At 42.1% G+C, this 27,580-nt stretch overlaps 1 protein-coding gene across 1 annotated transcript in view; it reads left to right on the top strand.

Annotated features, from left to right (window-relative positions):
• Positions 1-27,580, top strand: part of CPS1 (carbamoyl-phosphate synthase 1) — a 92,849-nt gene that overhangs the window by 7,532 nt on the left and 57,737 nt on the right. Inside the window, exons 3-16 of the mRNA XM_053946993.1 lie at positions 2,873-3,017; positions 3,611-3,700; positions 4,089-4,145; positions 6,515-6,607; positions 11,915-12,004; positions 13,111-13,239; positions 13,806-13,912; positions 14,302-14,443; positions 16,654-16,731; positions 18,229-18,327; positions 18,996-19,091; positions 22,888-23,077; positions 24,144-24,301; positions 25,054-25,182. Coding sequence (XP_053802968.1) covers positions 2,873-3,017; positions 3,611-3,700; positions 4,089-4,145; positions 6,515-6,607; positions 11,915-12,004; positions 13,111-13,239; positions 13,806-13,912; positions 14,302-14,443; positions 16,654-16,731; positions 18,229-18,327; positions 18,996-19,091; positions 22,888-23,077; positions 24,144-24,301; positions 25,054-25,182 — 1,603 coding nt within the window. The remainder of the gene's footprint in view (positions 1-2,872; positions 3,018-3,610; positions 3,701-4,088; positions 4,146-6,514; positions 6,608-11,914; positions 12,005-13,110; positions 13,240-13,805; positions 13,913-14,301; positions 14,444-16,653; positions 16,732-18,228; positions 18,328-18,995; positions 19,092-22,887; positions 23,078-24,143; positions 24,302-25,053; positions 25,183-27,580) is intronic.

Below are 27,580 nucleotides of genomic sequence, written 5' to 3'. Positions count from 1 at the left end.
CACAAAAGTCAAGGAGGACCTGAAGGATTAATTTCCTCTCCACATGTTACTGTGGCAGTAGAAGTTCTGTTTGTTCATTGTCTAATCATTTGGAGAGGATGCTGTGACACAGCTCTCTTCTGTGCTGGGGACCATATGGGCATGGAGAAAACATTCAAAATGTAAGGTAGTATCTTCAGAGCACCCTATACAGAACATGACCTTGATTGATTCAGAGAAATGGAAGACAAAAGTTTGCAGCATTGTTGCAGAACATAAAGGTGGCAGATTCCCTTACCAGTCCAGGGATTGCTGTCCATTGAAAGGAACCCTGTAGCTGTACCTCTTGCTCCTGATCAGAGATCAAGATCTGTGTATCCAGAGGAACCCAGCTGTCCCTTCTCCCTGGCACAGGAAGAGGCTGTGCCAGGGTAAAGGAGGTGCTGCTGGGGCATGCAGCAGTTTGTCACGACAGGGAGCAAGAGGTGAGTGCAGGGGTGCTGATAAGCCTCAGACCTGCTTTCTGTGAAGTGGGTGTTTCTGGGTGCTGTGTGGGGTCAGCATGGGCTCTGTCCTGGGGTGATTAATAGGCTGCTCTGCACTGTGTGTCCTCATCTGGACTCTCACATTCTGATTCACGGTATAGAAATGGGAGGCAAAGCACTTTATGTGCATACAGCTGTCAGGCTTGAGGCAGCTGAAGCTTGCTGAAATGTTGACGTATTACTCTAGAATAGAAGGCCAAGAACACTCTTTTGTGGGTGAAATGTTGTGTTTTTGATAGAAAAGCGTGAGGATGAACTTCTCAGAAGCGTTTGCTGAAAAAAAAAAAAGCCTACTGTTGCAGCCATATGTTTGGCATAGGAACAAAAAGATGAGATTTCCAATCAAGAAAGAAGAGTTACAACCCATAAAATGTCCCATGTTTGAAATGGCTCCATAAAGGTGTTTATCTCTAATAAATGTGTGTTTCCCATGATATTCTAGCGAGAGAATGGGTTGACAGGAGTTTACTGAAATCAGGCAGACCTTTGGGCAGGCACAGCAAAGATTAGACCTTGCAGCACGTTTGGAGCTGGTGTTTCCATCTGCTCCTCTGTGCTCCACATGGCATTGTTCCTGGGCATTGTCTGAGCTCTGCCTGCACACCCCACCCAGACCCAATGGCTCTCTGTCCTTGTTTGCTGATCACAAATGACATGCAAAGGTTAATGACATTAGCTTTGTCACTAACAAGTAGTCTTTTGGAAGCATAAATAGCTCAGGAGAGAATGATGCTCAGCATGCATGTGCCATGTGCCTGGTACCTACTGCAGCTTTGGGATCACACTGCACTTTTTGTGGTTGGTTTCTGCAGCTGCAAATGTAGATTTGAACATCAAGACAGGCTTACCTGAAAATATTTCCTGGTCATTGTTTATTCGACCTGTCATTTCTCAGAGCTGGCTGGTGTGCTCATTGTCTGTATCTGCTGACAGCCAGTCCTGCTCCTGTGAAGAGTTTCCCAATGTTTGACAATTAATCTTCTGGCAGTAAGTCTGGTGTTCCATAAAAATGTCTCTTGCGACTTGCTGATACCTGGTAGATGGCTGGAGTTGCCAATTATATATTGTTTAAACAATAATGACAATAATTTATTATATTTTGTATAGGGCAGATTCATCCTGAAGTGTCTTTATGCATTTGGCTCAATATTTGTGGAGATAACTTCATCTGTTGCTAAATTACAGCTGTTTTTGGGTTGAAAGACAATAATTGGTCAAGGGATATTTACAGCAATATACTGCAGAATAAGGGAGAAAGTGAGGGACTGCCTGTTAATTTGGAGCTGAAGAATAGGAGCATATAGACCAAATTTACCCTGTCCCCTTATATGTGGTTGAAAGTGGGACTGAACCTACTAGGTCCAGAGGTAATGCTTTGTGGAATCTTAGATTTGGTCCTCTGCTGCAGAAGAATGTTCCAGTGTGCTTTTAGATCTGTCCTTGCTGAGAAGGGCATTCAGGCAGGTGCTTGACAAACTGCCAGGCTTCTGCCTGGGCTAATGATAGGATGTGCTCTGGGGCCTTGTGACCAGGGGTGGAATGCTGAATCCCAAAGCATTGTCTTCAACTTGCCTTCTTCAGGGATACACAAACCAGCTTCCAAGCACTTGGGAGTCTTGTCAGGTGAAATGAATGGTGTTCTGTGGGTGGGAACATGCAGATTGCCTAGAAGAGATGCCAGGCCTCTGCTGGGAGAAACTACAGAAGTGGAACTACGGCAGGGTTTGTTGACAGCAGAGAAGCACTCAGAGCAGTGATGAGGAAACCCAAGGACTTATCTATGTCCTCCCCCACAAAAAGAGCAGTTACAGCCCTGAGCATCCCAGGACAAGCTCCAGAGTGTGGCAGGGACAAAGCCTGGGCAAACAGCTCTGTCTGCTGGCTTTTCAGTTGGAGCCTTCTGCTGCCACTGAGAGAGGAAAGCTCTTTCAGCACATGGAGGGCAGGGCACAGCAAGGGCAAAGCACTGCCCAGGGGTGTGCCCAGGGAGAGGCCAGGCCAAGATGTTATCAGAGGGTCCAGTGATACTCTGTGCAGGGCTGAGATCTCCCTGCCCTCCTGTACTTGTTTCTCATATTAAATCAAAGGACTCTGAGTTTGTTGAGTGCTTCTGTGCTTTTCTTAAATGAGATGCCAAAGTCTTTCCTTGTTCTCCGTGTGAAATGTTTAATCACAAATGGCTAAGTCAGGGCATATTCACAGATGTGTTTGCTTTTATTCTGAGAATATCTTCACATTTCTGTCTTTTTGTCATATGGGAATTCAGGCCTGCCTTGTTTTCACCGGTTCTTTTGTTTTCCTTTTGACTCCAGACCAATGTATTTTTCTTCTACTGTTTCCTTACCTAGATACACTGAAGCTTTGACAGATCCCAGCTACAAAGGACAGATTCTTACCCTGGCTAACCCCATAGTTGGGAATGGTGGAGTGCCTGACACAACTGCTTTGGATGAAATGGGCCTCAGGAGATTTCTAGAGTCTGATGGGATCAAGGTAATAGTGGGAGAAGCAGTGTTGATCAAAGTGTTGTGCCCAGCAGCTAATGTGCCCTGAGTGTGTAAGAGTTTACTGGCCCCCTCATAGAAGGAATCAGTGATATTCAACCTTTCTTTTTCTCCTTCTGGATATTGTCCTGTGGAGGAATGGTGGCAAAAAATACTCTATCTTGATTTATGTACTAAGGCATGTGCCTTCTGGAAGTATCTATACTGAGGTAAAACAACTGTTTTATACACTAACTCCATTGAAAAATGGAGCTGACTTTTGAAATGAAAGGTTACTTAAATGTGAAAAGTTTTCTTATTAAAAAAAAAAAGAATAAAAATAAAACATTTTGTCTTGTCTTAAAATTCCATTTCTTTATTTTGACAAGAAGTGTTTTGTCAGCTCAGTGTGATTTGCAGCTTTGGTTACCAAGCCACATTCTTTTATGGATTTCCTGGTCAAAATGCCCAGGTAGTCATGAGCTAGCCTGAAGTCTGTCCATGATATAGTTTATGGTGAATGAATAGTGCAAATTGAAGGTAGGGGATAAGTACAAAGGGGGTCCTACAGTGCAAAATGAAGTTTCTCCTCTCTTTTCTCAGGTTTCAGGTTTACTGGTGCTGGATTACAGCAATGAGTACAGCCACTGGCAGGCTACTAGGAGCCTGGGAGAGTGGTTGCAAGAGGAACAGGTGAGCAGTCTAGATGTAACAGCATGGTGAGAATTGACCTGGATGGAAAGATGAGCTCTTCATTTTGTGCTTTTTAGAGCAGAAGCTAGATTTGAACATCTCAGCTATTTATGAGTGGGAATAAGGAGGAGCAGTGAAGAGCTGCAGTGAGGCAGCCTTGGTGAGACTGCTGCTGAGAGCCTGAGCTCCTAACACAAGGCCAGGCTGGATGGGGCTGTGAGCAGCCTGGTCTAGTGGAAGGGGGTTGGAACGAGATGAGCTTTAAGGTGTCTGCCAAACCAAACTGTTCTATGATTCTGTGACATGTTCTCAAAAAGTGATCTGGCTGCTGCCTTCTTTCAATTTTTTTAGCTGCTTGTTCTCTAACTTAACCTTGGGTTTTCTTCAGGTGCCTGCTCTGTATGGGATTGATACCAGAATGTTGTCCAAATTAATTCGTGACAAGGTATGATCTGCTTCCCTTGATCCAGTTGCATTAACCTTGCTAATGCTGGGTCCTTTCCAAACCTGGAGTACCATTGTACTGCTGGGCTGCCTTGACTTCAGATGCTGCTCAGATCCATGTGCTCTTCCAAAGGCTTCTGTGCTGCTGGGCAATGCTCTGGTCCCAAGGAGCCCCTTCTCCCTGGCTCTGCTCTGGGTTTCCTGTCCTGCACAAGTGAGCCAGCACAAGGTGATGTAAATGGAAGGCCTCGGGTAGTGTCAGAACAACAGGTGGTAGTATCAAACACATCTTAACTCAGAAACAGTCAAAGAGAGCAACAAATCTGTGAGATATTGTGGGTAATTTTCACAGGCAGTGGCACCTTTGGTCAGTGGAAATTGTCCTGGTCCTCTGAGACAGAGGAATGCCTACAGTCATCCCAGATGTATTCCTAACCTGGTTTTCTTTGGCTGAAGCCTGCTATTATTTTCAATAGTCATTACTTTTCTCGGTTTTCCAAGAGCTAACAATTGAAGGTCATGGGTAGGATTATGTTATGGAGTGAAGGTTAATGTGAAGGTACACTTCACACTGGCTGAAATAGTGATCAAAGCCAGTCTGAATGTAAATTTGCCTTGGAGCTCTTATTTTCTAATGGATTATTTGAAGCTGCTCTTTTCTTTAGGTGATCAGTTTTCAGTCTGCAGCCCAACCCTATGCCCCCTTTCATTCCACAGAACAAAACAGGTATGGCCTAACTTGAATCGAGGAATATTTGTAGAAATGAATTGTTGTAGGAAGATTTGCCATTGTCCTGCTCTTACAGACAGCATTCAAGTACAATTTAATACAATAGGAAATGGCAATATAGTTTCTGCTTTCTTAAGACATAATAGATCACTGTTCCTTTTATCCAAAGTTAATACTTTCAGTGTTGTCTTATAATTTAGCAGTGTATGGTGGTGCATCCCATTATACCATGACTTTGAGTGGTATTGCTGTATGGCTTTTAAAGTGCATAATGTCACCTCTTCACCCAGTTCTCTCAGGTTGAAAAGAACTACTTACTATTTCACTCCCTGTCTCTATAAAAACGGGGGGTGAGAACAAGGCCTCCTTATGATAAATGCAGAAATAAGCAATGACTTGTTAAACTGGACTGAAAGTAAATGCAGGGCACCATTTGGCTGAGAACAAGGAGCTTTGTCATCAGCATTTATGGAACTCACTGCATGGTGGCACTCAGACCCGTGGCTCTCAAGCACCACTCAGGACCCTCATTTCCAAGAACAGGACTTGTTGAAGATTATGATTATTTTCTTCTGCTTCATGTAAAGCAGCTTGGAGCAGCTTTTGGTGTAAGGTGCTACTCAAGAAGACATAGGATGTCAGCCACTGTTAGGGGCAAAACTCTGTCCTTAAAACTTGCCCTTATTAGTGTGCATGGCAGTGCAAGATATTGGCTGCTGCTTGCCCTAGAGAAATGGCAAGGATACTTCAGGTATGGCAAGCCAGGGAAGTATCTCAAAGGAGGATCACTAAATCCAAGGAGCAATCCCAGTGTGAATACTGGTGTAATATCCAGAGAGCAAGCTGAGTTTAACATGTTTGATCATGAAAGTGGGATATGATAAATTTACCACAAAACATTGATTCCTCTGTTTTACTTTCCCCTTCCATCCTTGAAAAGTTCTGTAATGCACACCCTGTTCCCATGCTAGAAGAGGTTAACCCTAGATTAATGCCACTTACTTCAGGAGTGGGGCAAAGCCAAAGCAGGGATTTTTTTTTCCACTGAGAACTTCAATGAGAAGGAGGATATGCTGCTGGCAGAACAAGTGTCCTAGCTTCTGCCAGGGGGTAATAGCAACATAGAGCAGGGCTTGCTAGAGGTGACTTTTATTTTTAACAGCTAATTCAGAAAACAGCTGGGCTGACCTGCCTCCTACATAGCTGTACCTTACACCAGTTCTGCTGCCTTGTAGCTATCCACAGGAGGCAGCTGAAAACCTCACAGTGGGTTACCAAAGCCAAAAAATTTTCAAAGTGCTTTGTGGATTACCCCCAGATCTACATGACAGTTATGTGGGGATCTGAATTCTGATCTTCTTGGAAGACAACTCAATTTCATGTCACAACACAGCTTGCCAGACTGCCTATTAACAAATATTACTGCTGCTAATGTCTCTCCCCTGAAGGAAGGGTTTTAGACAGATTTTTTATACTGAGGAAGGCTCATAAACTTCTGAAAATGCTAAATTGGTTATGAACTGCCAAAACCCCATATTTAAACAGCTGTTCTGGTTGCTGGGCCTGTCAACACCTTGTCCCAGTGTTCACAGCTTCTCCTTTGCTCATGCTTTGTTTTTATTTCTGGTGCATTTCCACAGGGCACAGTACTTGGGAAGATTGAGTTTGAAGGTCAACCTGTGGAGTTTGTAGACCCAAATAAGCAAAACTTAATTGCAGAAGTTTCAACAAAGGTGAGAAGTTCTCCCACAGTATTACGGCTGTACACTCCAGGTACTAACAGCTCCTCATTTGCTCTGGGGATCAACCAATTTTTCTAAACAAACAATTTGGAGACGTTTTTTAAACCATGCACTTTTCTAGACCTTTGATGGACTGTTTTCGCAATATCCCTTTGGCTCCTTAGGTGCAGTGTTGGAGATAAAAAATGGTTTGTGTTGAATGTCTGTTCAGAATGTGGTCTGAACCACACTCTGATCAGAGGATTGTGTGTTATAAAGACAGAGAAGATAATATACAGTTAGACCTGGTATATGGCAGATTTTTTCAAACATAAAAAGAATTAATAAAAAGAATGGTTGCTTTCCTTAAAAAATTTTTAGGAAACATCATAATACAATTTGATAATCTGTGTTCAGGCCTAATTTTGTTGGGGTGATTCCAGAAGAGATTTTTAGATGTCCAAACTGGACCACATTAGGAATCCCCTGCATCTAATATTACTGGAATTAGCTGCTGTGCCCATAGATCTGAATAGACTGCAGTGAAGTTTTTACTTTGTTAGCTGGGCATGCAAACTGTGTTCAACTACAAGTAGAGAAGAACACTAGAAATCATGGGGATGTGTAGGTGCACAGGCTGTGGTGTTTGGCAGTGGGGCTGTGCTGTGGCACACAGGCTGTGGTGATTGGCAGTGGGGCTGTGCTGTGGCACACAGGCTGTGGTGATTGGCAGTGGGGCTGTGCTGTGGCACACAGGCTGTGGTGATTGGCAGTGGGGCTGTGCTGTGGCACACAGGGTGTGGTGATTGGCAGTGGGGCTGCAGCCCAGCCTCATCCCCCATGGGCACAGCTGTGAGAAGCAGGTGAGCAGCATTGACAGCAATGAGCCATGGAGTGCCCAGGTGCACTGAGCAACCACCAAAGGGAGCAGAGGGCACACAGGTGCCCTGCATGAACAGGAGGGTATAAAAGGCTGGGCTGAAGGACAAGAAGGGCAGATGCTTGCAGCCTTATGAAGTGTCCTGGTGTTACTCTGTATGGGCTGAAGCTTTCTGAAATTGTATGGTCATACTCTGTGTATCGTGGCTGTCTCAACTGTCACATGTGCTATGACAGGGATGTAGGAAACCAGGCCCATACTAAAAATAGTAATGATTCTTGTACCAATGTGTCTTAAATTGTGGCCCCTTTGGGGGTTTAACTGGGGGATAAGGAGTGCCCTGGATGCTCAATCCCATTAAGAAGTGAGAACCGAGTGTATGAGTCCCTTTTGCAAATTCCATGCTTGTTATGGTGTTTGCAGTTCCTTCAAGATCAGTGAGGCTCTGAAAGAGCTCTGCAAAGAGTTGCTTGTGTACTGTTCTGCACACAAGCTAATGCATTCATGGTGTGGGAGAAAAACAGTCCTGAACAGAATGGTCAGCAAGCAAGGGGGAGTTTGAAACACTCTCCATCCAGGCTTGGATTTACAGTAGTAACTGGCCTCCTGGGATGCCATTGTAATCCAAAGGCTGCCTTGCAAATCTCACTGTGGGGGATCTCCCCAGCTCATGCCAACACCTCCACTGTTTTGAGTCAGGGCCTTGCTGCTATACAGAAGGATGGCAATTGCTTACTGGTGTTGTGATCTAGGATTGCAAGGTGCAGGTGGAGCCATTTCGTGTATCTCAGAAACAGGTAAGATTGCTGATGCTAAACTCTGCAATTACTAAGACAGAATTACTGTAAAGATGCTGAAAAGAGCTTCTTAAAGGGAGATACAATAAGATTAAGAGTGCTTTGGTGGTCTCGTTATGTTTATAACTTCATTTGATAGGCTTAAAAAACAACATCACATATAAAGCTGTAAATGGGTTAGCTGTTTAATGTTGGTAATTACTGGACATGATAATCCATCTGTTGCCAAATGGTGATTTTCACGTAAAACAGCATACAGTATGATCCAGATTCTGCTTATCTATTGTACACTAGGAGTGATTGATTTTCTGATTATATCCTACCCACCCCCTGCCACCTTGATTAAATGCTAGTGATATAGACTGTGCTTGCTAACACTGCCTATCCAGGGCAAGGAGTGTGGAAAACTGCCAGTATTCTGCAAGTACTCTTGGTGGAGATTTTGTTTGGTGCGTGTGACTGTCAGGGTCACAGAGCAGATGAGAAATAGGTAACCAGTGTAAGCTAAAAGGTCACATCTCTCCACCCATGCATGTCCACTCTGTGTTTTTGTTCTCAGCACTAGTACCAGCAGGAGCCTTTACTCCCCCTAACCACTGGTTTGCAGCCCTCTCACATAATCCTTTCAGACTGGGACAGTTTTTTATGGGCTGTGCTGTGAGCAGGTGAGAGAAATCCTCTGGCTTTAGAAGGAATGTATTTTAACAGTTCTCTGATCCAGCTCCCAGTCTAGTTTCTGTCTAGACACACTCTTAGCCAGATGCAGGGGACAGGTCAGGTCTCTGCAGGACAGAGTGTGACAAGTGGGTTGTGGAGACAGCAACATCTGAAATCAGGCTTGCTGCTGAAGGAAGTGTTGTAACAAATCATAGCTAATTAATTTGAGTGGGAAGAGTTTTGAAAGTAAGGTTAATTAAAGTACCTTGAAGTAGTGTTGCCCCACAACTTCCTCTGGTTATGAGAACAGCTAAAGAGAGCCTTTGAAGGAGGTCTTTGCTTCATAATATGTTGTTATTTTTTTAAGGTATGGATATTGTGAGAAATTGAGGGATCTTCAAAAACCCCTTTCAAAAAGGACAGTGAGTTTTTCTTAGGTGGTGTCTGACACAAGACAGGAACTAGTTTCTGTGAAAACTGAACACCTTAATGTTCTTGGGATTTTTGAAACCCACTGCCCAGAAGCTTGAAGGACAGCATGTAGAGGACCCATAAAATCCCTGTGGAGTGATACAATTCCACTATGGACTGTTGGAACCTGAATCCACTTGTGTATCAGTAACTGTGAAGATACCATTGATGCTGTCAGGCACGGCTTCTTATCAGAAGCCTGAAATGATCTAACAAGACCCAGGTTCAGTATGGTTCTACTCATTCTGAAAAAGGATTGTAGGATACTTTGCCATCTGATTATGTAATGTGAACTGCAAGGTGTGTTCCCATACAAAAATCTCCATTATGTGTTAACACTGCTGGCTCAGGCTGAGTCACATCCTCAGGGCTGGAGTAGGGACCATTGGGGATTCATGTGTGGCAGCTTGAAGCCTTGTGGTCGTGAGATTTTCAGACAGATATAAGTTTGATCCATTTACATATCAGGGGTTAATCCTCCAATTACAGCTTCAGGTAATGAAGTCATTTACCCCCAGTTTGCTCCCCCACAACTCACTTTTATTTATACTTTTCAGGGCCTGAGGAAGTAAGGTGTTCTTGAGTTACAGGCCTAGAGAGGAATTGTTTTGTCTGAATAAAACAGGAGAACAGTAGCTGACAGGCTATGGAGCTTTAGAGTTATACACTAAAGCAGTACAGGATCTGAAAAATATAAAAGCTGAATCCTACAGCATCCCTAGAAACCTCTGCATTTCAATCTCTGCAAAGATAAAAGTTCAAACAAGAACTGAGGATAACATACGGGGAGGAGTTGCAATATTCTGCTAACAAACTTCATCTTGAATTATCTGCTGAGGGGATGTCTTTCCTTCTGGCTGGCCATATTTCTCCTTTTGAAAAATTCAGTTTGTCACCCTGCACTAGCCATATTGGACATAGATTTTAGTCTCTTTTCATAAGGAGGTCCAGATGTGAAATACAGATGCCAGAGAAGCTGATTAAAAGCTAATTACTTGGTGTAAAAGAGAAAAAAAGACTTGTTTTTTCCATGGCATATAAGAGAAAAGCTACTTTGGGCAAAATACATTTGTCAATATCAGCTTTCAGAAGCTGGGTGTAACCGAAGGTAAGCACAGAGTTTGTTTTTAGGAGGAAGAAGGCAGCCTTATGTGCTTATTGATGAATAACATCAATAACTGCTACCTCCAGTCATGTAGCAAGTAAAATAATTCAGCAAGCTTCAGAAAGAAGCTGTCCATAAATAACTTTACATTAGTGCTAGAGCTGTCTGACAGTGAGTCTGCAATGGCACAGTACCAAGGCCATATAACATACAGGGGTTTGACTTTACTTTCTCCCATTCTGGCTGTGACCAGTAGATAACTGGGTGTACAAAGCATGATGGTCCAGATTTGGGACTGGTAACTATTTTGTGGAATGGGTTAAGGAACAGCAGCTGGAAGAGGAGGAGTTGTGAGATAAAACTGCCAGGTCCATATGAACATAGGCCATGCTCGGTGACAGACCTGGCATGGTGCCATTATGCACAGAAGGTCACTCACAGGCTGTCCCCAGCTGTGCTGTCCTTTGCTCTGACTGGGACTGGAGGGCTGGTGTGGTGTTTCATGTGATGGATCTGTAGCTTTGTTCCACTGGCATCAGCAGCATGACTGCACTTCAGCTGAAAGTATCTCCTGTTTCTCTTAGGCTGCAATGATCTGTGAGAACTGGCTTTTTGCTTCACTGCTAATGAGGTGATACACAGGAAAAAAGCTTGTCATGAGCTATGGAAATTAGTGATTGCTTAGGAATTGCATTACTGCTGTTGATGCCTTAAGGAGCTGGAACAGAGGCTAGACATAGTTAAGAGGAGTAAGGTGGATATTTATTGAAGTGCCTTCAAAGGCCACACCCTGGCACACTCTGCCCAGATGGCTCCAAGATGGAAGCAGAAGAGGGCTTGGTCACAAGGTCTCACATTTTTATAAGTTTTAGTCCATTTGCATATAGGAGTTAAATGTCCAATTAATAGCTTCAAATGATGAAGTTGCATCCTTCTTGCTTGCTTGCCCAGTCTCCTCTTTTCACGTTGTTTATGCTTTGGGACTGAAATTTAAAGTTTGAAGAGATTGTCCTTGAGTCTCCAGCTAGAATAGGATTGTTTTGTCCTCACCATCCTCTGAAAAGATCCTAGTAACACTTAACATAAAGCTAAAAGCTGCACACCAAAACAGAACAGAAAAGCTTAAAACCTACGGTATCACTATAATCAACACTATATAAACAGCACTATATAAACAACAGTATATAAACTTCTACTTGCACAGAAAGATGAAGGAAGCACTAATGTCTGAAGGAAGCACTAATGTCTGAAGGAAGCACTAAATCTCCAGTATTCCTGGAGATTTCCACATACATTGATTGTTAAGTACCAGTTGCTGCACATTGGTGAAAAGTTATTCTGCTGCCCATCTTTGTGTTTTGGGGACATTTTGTGAGCTGTCATTTACAACATGATCTGTCTTTTTATAGGAAGTCAAGATTTATGGCAGAGGGAATCCAATTAAAGTTGTAGCTGTTGACTGTGGGTTGAAGCACAACATTATCCGTCTGCTAGTAAAGGTAGGTCAGTGCTTGATGTCCCTTGTCACTTGTTTTGCTTTGGCAAGAGCCTCACCTGTACTCATAAGCCTTCCTTCCACCTGGACACATGCATTTTAAAGTTAGTTGCCCTCCTGAAATGAGGCATAATTTTTAGGATGATTTTTATGCACTGGGAGATGTTTTTTGCACTTGGTACAGGGTATTGAGGGGATGAAGAAGAGGACCTGTACAGCAGTCTCTCAGCCAAGGGAAGATCCCCAGAAGATGAGTTTTTAAAAAATAAGGCAAAATTTTTCTAAAGAACAATGAAGGAAGGTGAAGCCAACATTATTAAAAATAAATAAATGGGAGGGGGATAAATGCAATGATGGTGGTGAATGGTTGAAACAGGCCCAAAGTACTTGTGGAATGTTCATAATTGAAGATACTAAAAACACAGCTTCCCCAGGCCCTCAGCAACCTGCCTTAATGTGGAAATTAGCCCTGCTTTGTGCAGGGATTGGACCTGATGACCTCATGAGGCTCATGCATCCCAAGTTATTCTCTGATTCTAGAATTCTGTGAAAAGCTTTTCCTGTTTTTAGCACAGTGATGTGGCAGTTCTTGCTTCTTTAGCCACACAGGAGGATGGAAGGCAATGTCCTCATATTCTCTAGATGGACAGGATTTCCCTGATTCAATTTTTTAGTGTGGATGTTTGTCTCAGTTTTGATGTGTAGGACTACTTCTGGCATGTCACAGAACAAGGCTGTGAAGCCCTAATTTAGCAGTTAGGATGAATGCACTGTGTAAAAGTGAATGTGTATGTTACATGTGCACGTAAACACTTATTTTACTTTCCATTAGTAAGTTTTGATCTCATCAGTGAATTTCAGAGTAACTCGACAAACACCGTGGTGGCTCCAAGGGACCAAGTCTGCCAGTTTTGTCAAAGTAATATGGTCAGACAGTGGAGAGAAGCTGATCATGGGCAAAGGAGATAACTGATGACTGAAATACAAACTCAGGCTCTGGGACATGAGAGCATAGGAAGAACCTCCTTACAAAAATTCATTTGCATTTGTTTCCCCCGCCCATTTCTTGCTCCTTTTTTTTTTTTTTTTTTTTTTTTTTTTTTTTTTAAGCGAGGTGCAGAAGTGCATTTGGTTCCATGGGACCATGATTTCACTGGCATGGATTATGATGGGCTCATAATTTCTGGAGGTCCAGGGGATCCCATGAAGGCCCAGGAAGTGATTCAGAATGTCAGAAAGGTACAGTGTATATGACTATAGGCTGATTATACTTTTTAATTTGCCTTTTTTTTTTTTTTTCCAAGTGCTTGAAGTAGCAGTTGGTTATACTAACTTGTTATGGGACAAATGTTCAGACATTTCAGCTGCCTGGAATATGTTAGTCTGGTGGGATTTGGCTCCAGCCCAATAGTTACTACAAGGCTTTATACACCTTGGAGAGCAATACATGGCAAACATGGTGACCACAATTACCATACCAAAGCCTTGAAGTACCCTGTGCTCTTTCAGGTCCTCTGTGACCTTAGGAAAGAACAGCACTGATTTCAGAGCTCCCACTTGGGATAATGTCACACACTAAATGGCTGTAATGCAGTGTCATTGCTTATTCCCTGCCAGTAGTCTGACACCAAGCTGTGCTCTGAGGCTTCTCTCTGAACAAGAGGGAAGGAGGAAACTTCCCTTCATAGGCTGTTGGCACTCTGGCACTGAGCTTTTTCCCAAGCCTGTGAGGGAACTAGCATGGTTTATGCTGGAATTGCTGGACAGAGACAGCCCAATATCTGTTGAAAACCGTTTCATTTTAGGTCCTGGAGAGCAATCGCCCAGAGCCCCTGTTTGGAATTAGCATGGGACATCTAATCACTGGAATAGCAGCTGGAGCTACTTCTTACAAGATGCAGATGGCAAACAGGTGGGGCAGCTCTTCTTCCCAGGCAGAGCAGCTCAGCATTGGAAAGGGCTATGGAACAGCAGTGCTCTGCTGCTGAACTGCCTTAGGAGCAGCTGGCATCTCAGTAACACTGCTCCTTCATCCCAGCCATTCTCCTTGCCTTTCATTTAAACTGCCATGTCATGCCTCTACTTTTTGGAGTGTTTTTTTTGAAAGTATTTGGTATAATTATCCCTATCAAGCTGAAGAACAGCAAAGTTTCTCCTAGGATTTATCATTTTGAGATTGGCTGCCAGTATTTTACTGCTACTATCGAACTGTTATGTATAGCCCCACAGTTATCAGCTCCTCCTAATTGTGGCACTTGAACACATTTGGCACTTTTGTCCTCTGATCCCTCTTTCTTCCAGAGGCCAGAACCAGCCTGTCCTGAATGCAGTGAATGGACAGGCTGTCATCACTGCTCAGAACCACGGCTATGCCATCGATGGCTCCACCCTCCCTCCTGGCTGGAAGCCTCTCTTTGTGAATGCCAACGACCAAACGAATGAGGTGAGCTCTGCACAGAGAAGCCTCTATTTCACCTCCTGTGAGCTTTATTTCACTTCCTGTAAGCCTGCTCCCACATGATCAAGACTAAATTTGTTGATTTGACCATCTATTTTACTTAGAAGTCTGCTTTATAGCCACTGTACCCCACTGTACCAGCCCCACTGCACTGGATTGCAACAGTGACTTTATAATTTCCCTGAACAGAAGCCTTATTAATTTCCATGATTTCCCTACTGCTGGTGTTGCTCACTTGGCTACCATTCTCTTAGGGTTTGTGCCACAGCAGTGCAAGCCCGTGTCACCAGTTTGTTGTGTTGTTCCTGTGTTGCCCAGCACAGAAAAGGGATATCATTGCTATCTAATTTGGCCTGTTATTGTAAATGTAATTCCAACGACTAAAGGCATGAGGAAGAGGGGCTGCCCCTAGAGAATAGCTTACATGATCCAAGATGAAGTCCAATGTCAAGTGGCATCCATGTTTGAGATCTCAAGCTTGTAACTGCCCACATAAATCTTTTCCATGATGCCCAGTGTTGTGTAAGTCAGTAAAATCTTGTTAATTATCAGGAAATCAATGAAAATAAGGTATTTTCAAAAGCAGTTTCCCTCATAGAAATATGCCTCCTTCTCTTGTTTTGTATGAATGCCCAATATCAAGTCTGGCAGATTGAACAGTGCTGTTCTGAGCTGATGATTTTAGAATAAGTTTGCTTTGTCATTTGCTGTTTTCTTTATCCTTACAGAAGGATATCTAAACACAGAAAGGTATCTAAGCGTAGACAAATTTTACCAAACAAAACATTGATACACAAGAATTTACAGCTGTTCAATTTTTGAAATGAGTTTATTTTCACTGTTGACAAACTAAACCCATTCATTCCCAGGCCTTTCTATGTTTGCTTTAGCTGGAATTTGGAGACAAAGGTGATAAGGTTGGACATGAGTCTTCTGCATCTAGTAGAATGATGTTCTTTCACGTGAGCTAAAAAAACATTTCCTTGAGCCCCAAAGCAGCAACAGTCTCCTAAACCTTCATAGATGAAGAGGGACAAGGACTGTGTTGGTTTAGCATGCAAAAATAGGGTCAGGGCTGTTGTGTACAGTCTGTTGCATTCCTCAGCTTGAAAAAAAAACAAAACATTTCTTGTGGCTGACCTGACCTATCACAGCTGGACAGGGCCAGCACAGGTTTCCAAATACTGACAAGGCATGGAGTGAACATTTTTTAAATTTTTAAATATAGTTTTTTACATTTTTACATTTAAAAAAGTTTTTACGAACATTTGTATGTAACTACAAGGAACATGAGCATTCAAGGAAAATATGACAGACTGATGGATTTCTTTATTCTGAGAGCAGAAACTCCTAACATGAACAGTAGCTCATCTCTCATCCCTGTCCTATCCTGGCATCCCACCCTGAAGCTCTGGATGGCACTGTGCCTCTACATGAGACTGTTTAGGCTCCTTTGCCCATTCCTAAGGGAAGCAGGTTGTGTCAGGGCTGCTTTTCCCTGAATTTCCTCTTGAGGAATTTCTTTACTCCTGTCTGGAAATGGGGACCATGAGCAATGGCACCTACAGGGTGGTCTCCCAGTGGATCATGCTTCTTGGTGCTATCAGGCCACTCAAATGAGAAATAATTTTTTCCTGTCTCCAACTGAAACTACAAACACTGACTCATAACTGTTGTTTGTCCACAACAGTGGTGCCCTTCATCACTCTGCCCAACCCAGGGCAGAGATTGAGGCCCTAAGTCAGCATTTAAAGTGGATTATGGAAATCAAAAATGTGACCAAAATCCATTTTTTCTATGACAGAGCAAATCAGCTTGGGATGGTTAAACCATTCATTCCATAACAGCCTTGTCCCAGGTGATCTTTTCTTGCCAGGTATGTTTTTCTTTTCTGCCCTGTGTCTGCAGGGAGCCATGTGTACCTGCTCTGTCAGATGCTTACAGCTTATCAGTGTTTGGTGTTGCAGTGGAGGCTCTGTCTCCACTGCACCCCCCAGTCCATGGACACCTGAGGGTTGCACAGGTCCTGCAGGGTTAACAGCAGAGTAAGAGACTGGGAATGAAATGGGTGTCAATTTGACAGCCCCTAGAGCCACTTCTGTCCTTTGGCCTTCAGTGCTTACAGGGATAAGGTGTGGCTTTCTGTTCACTTGCTTGTCAGGAGGTGTCTAAGAGAGTCACTTTTATTCCTGCAGGGAATTATGCATGAGACCAGATCGATTTTCACAGCGCAGTTCTATCCAGATGCAAATCCTGGGCCCAGGGACACAGAGGTAATGTATGAGGGCTGATCTGGGCTTGCTTTCTGGTGGCTTTGTGAGTGCAGATGTTTATCAGTTGGTGTACCAGTTGGTGATGGTCTTAAACCTTGGGTCTGGAAGTGTCAGGTTCCTAGCAAAGGGCCCAGTCATGCATAGGCTTGTGTCTGCTTAGCTTGATCTGGAGCTAATTACAATCAGCAGCAAGAGGTCTATTGACTTCTTAGTGCTTTGGATCAGTGATTCCATTCATATGTGTATGTATTCAGTCCTGGTGGGATTATCTGTGTTGGAAGTTACTAAAGTGCTTAAGCCTTTGCAGGATCAGGCTGGAATCTCTTGCAAAAGAGACTGCAAAAGGAACAGGATTTTTTCTTAACAGCAAAAAATACTAGCCAGATGCTTTGTAATAAAATCATTAACTTTCTAATATACTTCTGTTCCACTTTCAAATTTTATAATTACTGTAGAGTTATGTAAATGGATTCATACTTCCACACTCTGGTTCTCCTAAGTGAAATGAAATTTTAATCCCCCATCTGTGACTTCACACAAATTTTGTAACAACTGGTTGCATAGTCACAGAATATGACTAAGCAGCATCAGGGGATGTGGAAGGCAGAGGAAGCATGTCTGAACATAAATAAACTATTTAGCATTTCCTGAGAGACAAAGATGGAAGAATACCTAGAAATGCTTATGTTAATCTTAATTTGATGATGTTGATTAAATCTGCAAGTAGATCTCTTGATATCAGGAACTTTCATAGCGATCTGATTGACTAGTGTATATCAGAGAACTCAAAAAACTCAGCTGCATGTCTTCTCCAAGTCTGTGCACTCCCAGTGCTGGGATGGTTTGATAACATAGATATCAAATAGGCTTGCAGCAGCCATCCATACTCCTTCCACAGGTAATTCCCAGCAGTCAGGCAGCCTCAGGGGCTGTGTGGCAGAGACCTGGCAGGTGTGGGGTGAGTGGGAAGCCTGTCCCACTGCCTGAAGCTGCCTGATCCCAGTGAGGGTCCTGCTGCCTGCCTGCTTGGAGAGCACTTTTCTGACAGCTGGCCTGGCACCTCCTCTGGAAGGGCATGCTGATTTCACACAACTGATGTTTAGCTGTCCCTGGTCAGAACCCTGCTCTGTAGTAGGCACCATTCCTGATGGTTCCCTGAGCTAGTTCAGTGAATGCTCCTCTGTGTTTTAGCTTTTGGTGCACGTTCACTTGTTGCACTGGCAGCCACAGAGAAACAGAGCACGCGGACATGATTGATGTGTGTTTTCTTCCTGATTATGACCTCACTTTCTTCAATGCAGCTTTGTCAGATATGTCAAAGTTGTTAAATAAATTTCAAATAAAGATTTCCTCTTCTGAGATGGTGTAAATCTGCCTGCTGAAGGCAGCAGAGCAGAGCTGATTACATGAATTCACAAATGGCCTGGGTTTTCCTTCTTTGCTTGGTATGTATTTAGTTCAGCTTTGGCAGTAAATACATGTGTTTGTTTTTCCTAGTTCCTATTTGATTCATTTATTTCCCTGGTTAAGAGAGGGAAAGGCACCACCATTCCCTCGGTCCTTCCCAAGGCTGGAATGACAGCTTCTAGAGTGGAGGTCAGTGTACAGATATTTTCATGCCTGTCAGTGAAGTTAATTCCTATTGAACCCACGGAATGAAATAACACATGGAAGTCAAAGGAGGCTTCTCTTCTAAAAGTCTTGACAGCTGCTTATCTCACAGTCATCTGGCCTCTCTTGTGTTATTAACTTTCTTTTCTTTGAAAGAGTTTTAAGTTCTGATGTTTCATGTATTTTCTTTGCAGTTCTCCTGAGAAAGGTACTCTCATAGCAGTATAATGAGGTGCCCTGGGATAATCTGGCCATGAGATTTCATGCCAGCAGTATAATGTTGGTGCTTGGTTGCTTAGCAAATAAGTCTGAAATTCCTAATGTGAACTGAATTTCATACAGTTTTGTTGTCTTAGAGGCAGCAGGATTTTGTGGGTAGCCAAAGTGAGGCATTGTTGTCTATAAGCACATGATACAATTAACATGTTTATTGTATGCTCTGTGAGTCACACACTTCTCTAAATGGAGATATATGGGAGAATTCAGTAGAAATACTGTTAAGAATTAAAACTGGGGTGATTTTGAAAAAAAAAAATTCTCTTTTGAAAACTCATGTTTTGTAATTTAAGACTGTTCAGTGCTGCACAGTCTCTGTTCATTTCAACATCCACCACACTGGGACTGATTGTTTTCATGCCATTTGACACTTGCAGGTCTCCAAAGTTCTCATTCTAGGATCCGGGGGTCTGTCAATTGGTCAGGCAGGGGAATTTGATTACTCTGGATCGCAGGCTGTGAAAGCCTTGAAGGTGAGGAGAAACTGTGAAAATACTAACCTTATCTTTCCCTTCTCACAGCCAAACTGATCCTCCAGCTGGGGCAAGGAAGCTGGTGGATAAATGGATAAATGACCATAGGGAAAATAAGCAATTTTTGTTGGTGAACTTGCTGGTTGAGTGATGTGAGTGAACAACTCAGAATTATCTTCCAAAGAGAGATGTTCTTGGGGTTTCCATCACAGTCTTCAAGCAGTTTATTTGTGATGTGTGCCTGGTTGCTCCAGGCTTGTTAAACTGAATGGAAATGGAGAAGGAGGAATACAGTCAGATGTACCTGAGCTGAAAACTTGGAACTTTTGTGGTCTGTCAACACACTGCAAGGTAGACAACCAAAAACAGCTGAACAGTTGGCTACTGCTGTACAAAAGAACCCCTCATCAAGGCAGGTTTTCTACATGGTATTTCTTTTAAATGGGAGGAGTTTTAAAGGTCATATATGTCAAGTTTTGTTTCCAGAACAGGTCCTAGTAAGGTTACTCGGGCAAAAGTTCATGCTAGGAGAAGGTGTAGAAGGGTAGAATGTCCTGCAGTGGGGTTATTACTGGTAATGTAAGAGTTACCCAAGCCCCAAGTTCATGTCTGACCTCATGTGAAGAAGGAAGAGGGAGCTTGCAGAGGCCTGACAGAGTCAGAGCAGAAGTAGCAGCTGCCTTCAGATGAGGTGATGGTTGTGAGTGGTTCTGAGGCTGTCCTGATGCCACAAACATTCTATTCCTGTGCTGACCCTAAAGTGAAGGAATGGAAAAATCAGTTTTAGTAATGTTAAATATAATCTGGGCTGCTCTGGTTCGTCCCCATGTTGCAACACATCTTGTATTGCTTGTGTGTTGTTTGTATACTGTATTGCTGTTGCTGGCTCCTAGTTCAAACTGACCACATCATCAGGAGACAAGTACAGGCCAGGAGTGGAGGATCCCAGAGTTGGGGAATGTCAATAATGACTCATTTGGAAAAGAGGTATCTCCTTTTTTTAATCTTTTTTTTTTTTTCTTTTTTCCCCTCTTTGGCCTTTAAACTCTGCTTAGGATTGTGGAAGAAAGTGGTTTTGTTTTTTTTTTTTTTTTTAGTGATAAATCTCCTCAGTTTGACCTCCCACAGAGTCCCTTCCCCTTCACATGGCTACCCAAGAGCTGCTGTGATCTGTAGGCTGATCCAGAGGCAGAGCTTGCCCTTCCTGACCTTGCCTCTGGCAGAGGCATTCAGGGCTGCATGTGAGAGGAATGGCTGGTCAGCCCTGCCAGGGAAAACTGCTGGGAGAGAATGGACAGTTAACAGGAGACAGGAGAAATTTTTTTTCCCTTAGACTTACTCATTTTGTTTGATTTTTTTATTTTTTTGTTATGAATCAGCACTGGTTCATTCTCAGTGCTGATGTTCTGATTCATTCTGCTGTGTGGTCCTGCTCTTACTTGGCTCTTGGATGCTGATTAATTATAAGAAGGTGATACTAATATTTAGTCCTGGACAGTTAAATTGGTGCTTCTTTTAAAGACTAAAAAAGTCTTGTGGAGATGGGACTTCCACAGTCAGTAAATTTGTGTCTGAAGAAATACTCATCAAAGGCAAGAACATCCCCTGAAGAGCAAGGCCTAGGAGCATCTGTGAACAACAGACTGGCTTGTGGTCACCTGGAAAATCTTCTGGAAAACTTTCTGTGGGGATTATCCCAACTCAGCTGAATACAGGTGGATATTGCACAAAAAGAGAAATGGAGCCCTCCTGGAGTATTACTAATCCATTGCTTTAATTAAGTTGTAACAAATGTCTCCAGCAGAGTGGGTGGCCATGTCACAGACCTCTGTATGTTTATAAAAAACTAAAAAAGGCAGAAGTTAAAGGAAAGGGCTGTAGGAGGAAACAGCATGTGGATTAAAATCCAACATCCCAAGCAATTGGGCCAGAATGATGTGATATCAATGAAATTTGTCTCTCAGCACAGAGAGCATTAATTCTCTCATTAATTATCCTCATCATCACTGCTAGTTGATCTTTAAAATACCTTGTCTCAGATAAGCAGGGAAGAAGGAGATGAGATGTGAAGATAGTCCAGCTTGTTGAAAAGTAATAAACTTTTCCCTCCCCCATTTGTTTCAACAGAACTGTAGCTATGAATTTCTGAATACATTTATTAGAGAAGAATGTTTTGATCTTTTCCCTTACCATCACCATGAAAAATACCCAGTTAAGGATCATTTATCTAAATCTAAAACATTTTCCATATGGATTTTATATGTTCTTTCCCTCCCCTGTTCCACACATTTCCAAGGAAAGTGTGCTTCAGTGAAAAAAAAAAAAAAAAAAAAATCCAACTTCTGACAGGGAAAAAAGGCCAGCAGAAATTTACAGCCAGTCTTTAAAGCAGTATCTTTAAGTTATCAAAGAAAGGAGAGGAAATGTTATCCAACCCCTGAGCTCTGAGTGAGATTCCCACTGCTCCAGGTGAGTTATTTTTTTGTTCCCCCAAAGCAGTGAGACAAATAATTACAAATTTTAAACAAACACAGTAAAATCCTATGGCATTTTCATGCTTATTGTGAACTGAGGGAAAATAGCACTTTCTGTACTGATCCTAGCAACACTTCCATAGCATTTTCTCCAGTCTGTTTCTTTATAATATTTAAAAAATATTGTTACTGTTCCTCTTTTCAATGGGAATTGTAATTTTTTTAGCCTTTTAATAACTTCCATGTATATATATATATATATATATATTCAAAATTACATTTGGAAATGTAACTTGCATCTATAACTAGCATTTTGTTATTTTGTAGTTTTTCAGGCTTACATGAAGTTGATGGTGATTAGAATGAGCTCCTGTCAAAATAAGGCCACGGCCTTTGCACTTTTCAGTCCACCTTTGCAACAAAGCAGTAGAACAATTTTCTGTATCTGCATGTCTACTGCATGTGGTTGATGTGGGGTTATTTTTAAGCTTGGTCACACTTATCATTTTTAGCAAAACTTGGTTGGTTTCCTCATTATGTGCTGATACTTCAAGAGTGAGGAGGATTGACCTGCCCAGCTCTGACTCAGAATTTTCTATTAATGAGCAAACTACTGCATTTCTGTCTGTAGCTAAAGAGCAGCGAGACTGTTATAGCAGAACACAGATAAACTTTATTATCTATTATCACTCTATCTCAGTTTCTCATCTGTGACAGAGAAAGAGCAGTGTAAAATTTTGCCTAACCTTCATTTTGCATAGAAAGTGAGTTTGTCTTTTAATATGCGCAGTATCAAATAAAAAAAGTTATGGGATGAGATTTTTAAACTGATAATACCTAATCATACTAATAATAAAGTATTTCTATGGAAAGTCAAAGAAAAAAAAAAGTGGTTTTGTTACTATTACTAGTTTGTACAAAAATCTGAGAACTTCAAAGACCTACTGCTTGGCAAGAAAAGATTAGCTTTTGATTAATTTTTTTGCTTTGTCACCTTCAATCTGACTTCCAAAGGCAGACAGACATGAGTATGCTACAGTTTTTACCTGTCTCTCCTATGTAACTCCTAAATGTGTTAAACAATTTCAATCAAATTTCTGAGTCGTGGGAATTTCCATTCCCTCAAGATTCACTGGCATGAAAGTAAAGAATTAGCATTGGCTCAGCCTTCAGACCAGAAGTCTCTTATAGGACAGTACATAATTTAAAAAATTCTTCAGTTGTTAAACTTCTTGATCAATCCCATCTCTTCTTGCTGGTGCTGCTGCTGTTAACTTTTTTCCCACACGTGCCTATTTTTAACACGGATTTTAATTTTTCAGGAAGAAAATGTGAAAATTGTCCTCATGAATCCCAATATTGCTTCAGTGCAGACCAATGAGACTGGCTTGAAGCAGGCTGATGCTGTCTACTTCCTCCCCATCACTCCTCAGTTTGTCATCGAGGTCATCAAGGCAGAGCGTCCTGATGGATTAATCCTGGGCATGGGTGGCCAGACTGCTCTCAACTGTGGTGAGTGTGAGACAGGTGACTTGGCACTCCATGCAGGCCAAATCATGGTTTTTACCAGATAACAAGTCAAGTAATAAGGGGCAGGACCAGAGGAAATAACCTCCAGTTGCACCAGGGGAGGTTTAGATTGGATATTAGGAGAAATTTCTTCACTGAAAGGATGGTCAGGCATTGAAACAGTCTGGAAGTGCTCAAAATGTCTGTGGTTGTGTCACCTGGGGACATGATTTAATGGTGTACATAGTGCTGCTAGGTTAACACTGGACTTGTGGATCTTGGAGGTCTTTTCCAGCTTGGATGATTCTATGATTCTACCACATGTTCTGCAGATTTATTTCTGCAGGCATCCAAGCCCCACATGCCTCACACATTAGCCACGTTACTGAGGGACAGAGACACCAAGCATGGGGGAGTGAGTCATTCCTAAGCTGTGAATTTAACCTCTAATTGCTGGGTTTGGTGCTTGAAAGTAATTAATATGTCCTGCTTTTTATCTTAAATCTTAGTTATCATAGTTGGATTTGGGATATTTGACCACCCTGAGGCAGAGATCAAAAGGAAAAGTTGCCTTCATATAACTTCTTGCACCAATATTCATCTGTGCTGCTTTGCTCTGTGATGCAGATGATGGCCAGGTGGTAACTGTAGTATTATTCCTGGTTTCATGGATTTGAGGATGGAAAATTTCACGTTATGGTTTTGAGTACTGACAAAAATAATAAAATTAGTTGTGGATGAGGCCAGAAAAGTTGTCAGCTAATCAGATATCTTTTGAATACTTTCTTTGTTCTAAATTTTCTAAGTTCTTCTCTGTGAGGGTGGTGAGGTCCTGGCACAGGGTGCCCAGAGAAGCTGTGGCTGCCCCTGCATCACTGGAAGTGTCCAAATCCAGTCTGGATGAGGCTTGGAGCAGCCTGGTGTAGTGGAAGGTGTCCCTGCCCATGGCAGGGGGTTGGAAGGAGATGAGCTTTATGGTTTTTTCCTACCCAAACCATTCTGTCCTTCTTTAATTCTGTGATTCCTCATTTACTATCAGTCCTCAGAACTGTGTCTGTTTCCTCTGCAGGAGTGGAACTCTTCAAGCAAGGAGTACTGCAGAAGTATGGTGTGAAGGTCCTTGGTACCTCAGTTGAATCCATCATGGCTACAGAGGATAGAAAGCTTTTTTCTGATAAACTAACTGAGCTAAATGAAAAGATTGCTCCTAGCCTTGCAGTGGAATCGGTAAATCAGATAAATTTGAAGATGTGACTGCTATTACTGTTGCCCATTTAACTTAGTGAAGATATTTCTCATTTTGTAGAGTGAAAGTTGAATGCTGTGGATGCTGTAGTGTGTACAGCACTCCTTGGTGATAAATGCTGGGTCACCATTATTTCAAATGAGTGAAAATGCAGTTAAGCACTGCAAAAACCTAACCCAATTTGCCAATTGACAAGAAAAATAAATTATATTGGGGTGACTCCTGTGCTGCAGCACAAAAGTATGTGACATGTCAGGTGTACTTTTCCTAAATTGTATACAAGCCATTTAGAGTTAGAATTGGAGATCCCCAAAATCAGCATGATTGAAATCTTCCTTGAGGATGGGAGTATGAAAACAGAAAATTTTGGTGGAAAGGTCTGTTCAAGTTTGGAGGAAATCAAACTGGTCTTAAACTGGGATGTCTTTAGGAGGGGATATTTCATGCTGAAGTCTCTGAAGATAGATCATATAAGGACATTGTCCATGGCAGGTCAAGGAAATCCACCTACAGCTAAGGACAGAAGTCACCTCCCTGAGTTGCATGTTCCAGATTTCTGCTATTTAGCAGAAAAAGGGGATGTTAAAAAGTGAACTTCTATTATTTTAATTTTATCTTCAGACAGTTTAGTATCTTACTGATGGGATTTCCAGTTAACCTTGTAACCAGAGTTGAAGATTTTATTTATCTGAATTGCTATCTATTTCTGAAGTGTATTCCCCTCTCCTTTAAGGTTGAAGATGCTCTGAAGGCAGCTGAAAAGATTTGCTACCCTGTCATGATCCGTTCTGCCTATGCCCTTGGTGGTCTGGGGTCTGGCATATGTCCTGATAAGGAAAGTTTGGTGGACCTTGGTACAAAGGTGTGTCTGGAACTGCAAACTTGGAGAATATCTGATTTCCTTAAATACTAATTTCTAATGTCATAGACATACATTGGAATTGTGCATACCTTACATTTCATCTTATCTGTAAAATGTTGCCCTGATTAGGAACTGCCCTTTTTTCATCATTCCTGCTGACAGATAATGAAAATGGCTCAATGACAGGTCTTTTAAATTCATGACAAGACATAATTTGAGCAAGTTTTTCAGCAGTTTTGGTCTGAAAGGAAATACCTTGGTCTAGATTCACCTACTTTCAAGAGTAAATGATTATGAACATTGTCAAGGAAGTGGAAACGTTTGAAATGCTGAGTGATAGTGTGGTCTTAGAGACAGAAGGCTGGGAGGCTTGGGCCTCTTCTGTGTTTTTGTCTAAAGATGGTAATTCTCCTAGGTCAAAAGCTCATTTAGCAGGATGACGCTTCATAATTTGACAACTACCAGCTGTCTCTGCCTATGAAGACAGATCTTTTTCTTTAGAAAATCTGGGATTGTTTAAACATTTGTTGTGAAAAGTAAACAGATAATTGAGGAAAACAAATCAAACGCTTTTTTCCTTGTCAAAAATGCAGAATTTCAGGAAATAAAACTCTATCCCTATGGGTCTCTTGAATTCTTAGGTTTGTCTTTCCCTGGTTTGCTGAGCCTCTTAATCTTTCACTTATCTCTAGAAAGAAATACTGCAGATGTCACTAAGAGCTGTATGTGCAAATGATTTCTTTGTGTTCCCCACCTCTGCTGTCATGCAAACAGACTTTGGGTCTGGTGTGCTGAACAAACTCTGCTTGGGTAGTGTCAGCTGTGGCAGGCTCAGGGGACAGGACTGGCACACATGGGGAAGGCAGGGGGGCAGGAATTCCATCTCACAAATCCATGGTGAGGTTGGAAACATGTCACTTACTCAGGCTCACTGGGCTATGCTTAGAGGGAGCAGAAATTCACCCATAAACACTGTGAGTGCAGCTGTCTGACAGGTTTATATCAAAACCTTTTTCAGTAGGGAAACCCTGTTTTTTTCTGCAGGCGAACCTAATTTTGATCAGCACATTGTGATGATTTTATTTTTTTTTAAGTAAGCCTGCTGCCTATCAGCACTCTCAGATTCCTGTCTGCAGGGCTGTTCCCAGTTACTACTTCTGCCAGGTGGTACTTCATCCTAAGTTTGAAGTCTGGCATTTCTACTTGTTAAATGTCATCCCATTAATCATGGCTTAATGCTAAAATTGATCTGGATCTCTCTGCAAGGCCTCCTGTCCCTCAGAGTTTACAGCACCTCCCAGTTCAGTATTGATATTTGAAAATTTACAGTGAAAACCAATTTGGGTCTTGTTGAATTAACTTGAATTTGGATGCTCATTTCCAGCCCAGCAGTTGTGATTTGTAGTAATTCAGTGAACTGGATTTTCAGCACCAGACTGAACTGTTTACAATTCAGATGACTGAACACTGGGTGTTTGATAGCTCAGCTGGTTCAGGTAACCTGGCCTTGAGGTTGTGTCTCCCAAGTCTGCTCATAGAGTGAGAGAAGGCTACAGGAGCATCCAGGACTGGTTTGCAGGAGTGGTTAGGTGTTCCTGCTACATCCCCACCAAGTCAGTGCCTGCTTAAGCCAGTGTGAAGTGCCATTCCTCTAACCTTCTTTCTTTTTTTTATGTGTGATTTTGGCAACTGAGCTAAGGGCAGCATTTAAGTAACAGCTTGAGTTAATGACAGATGGGAGCAGACTGAAGAGCCAATTCATGGGCAGCATTATAACAAGAAGCTTTGCTAAAGGATGGATTGATAATGTGCCCATCACTTTCTAGGGTTTTAAGCAAGTATTGATTAATGTTTTCTATCTGCTAATATTAAAGCCATGTATTCCCTTAGATGATGCTCATTTACCAGCAAACTGTATTTTTCATTTTTGCTTCGTGTGCTGAGGAATACTTTCAAGATTAGTTTAAGAATAAATCATGACCCTTGCCTCTGGTTAGTATGCCAATGATGAGCAGCATTATTAATGCTATTAATTACGTAGTGTTTGCTGGCACCTACGCTCCCATCACTCAGTCATTTTGCTTTTTGCAGTGCTCTCCTCTTGAAGTCCTTGGGGCTGCCCACATAAAAGCGTGTCTGTTGCATGACTGAAGCCTTAGATGTTTTTATATTCCTCTTTGTTATTTATATACTGTTGCAAACACACATGCCCAATCCTTTTTTTCCCCATTATATCACATACATATTTTTAAATGTGCCTTTCAAATCACAGTAAAGCAACTTCTAAGAAAGAAAGCAAGAAATAAGAAAGTACTTGTTATCAATGTTATGAACTTATTTTCATCTTTCATTTGGTGTGGGATGTCTGGAGATAAGTCTTAAATGTGCAATATGGTCA

This window comes from Vidua chalybeata, chromosome 7, assembly GCF_026979565.1.
Source record: "Vidua chalybeata isolate OUT-0048 chromosome 7, bVidCha1 merged haplotype, whole genome shotgun sequence".
NCBI classification, from domain to species: Eukaryota; Metazoa; Chordata; class Aves; order Passeriformes; family Viduidae; genus Vidua; species Vidua chalybeata.
This window is presented reverse-complemented; position numbering and strand designations above follow the sequence as displayed.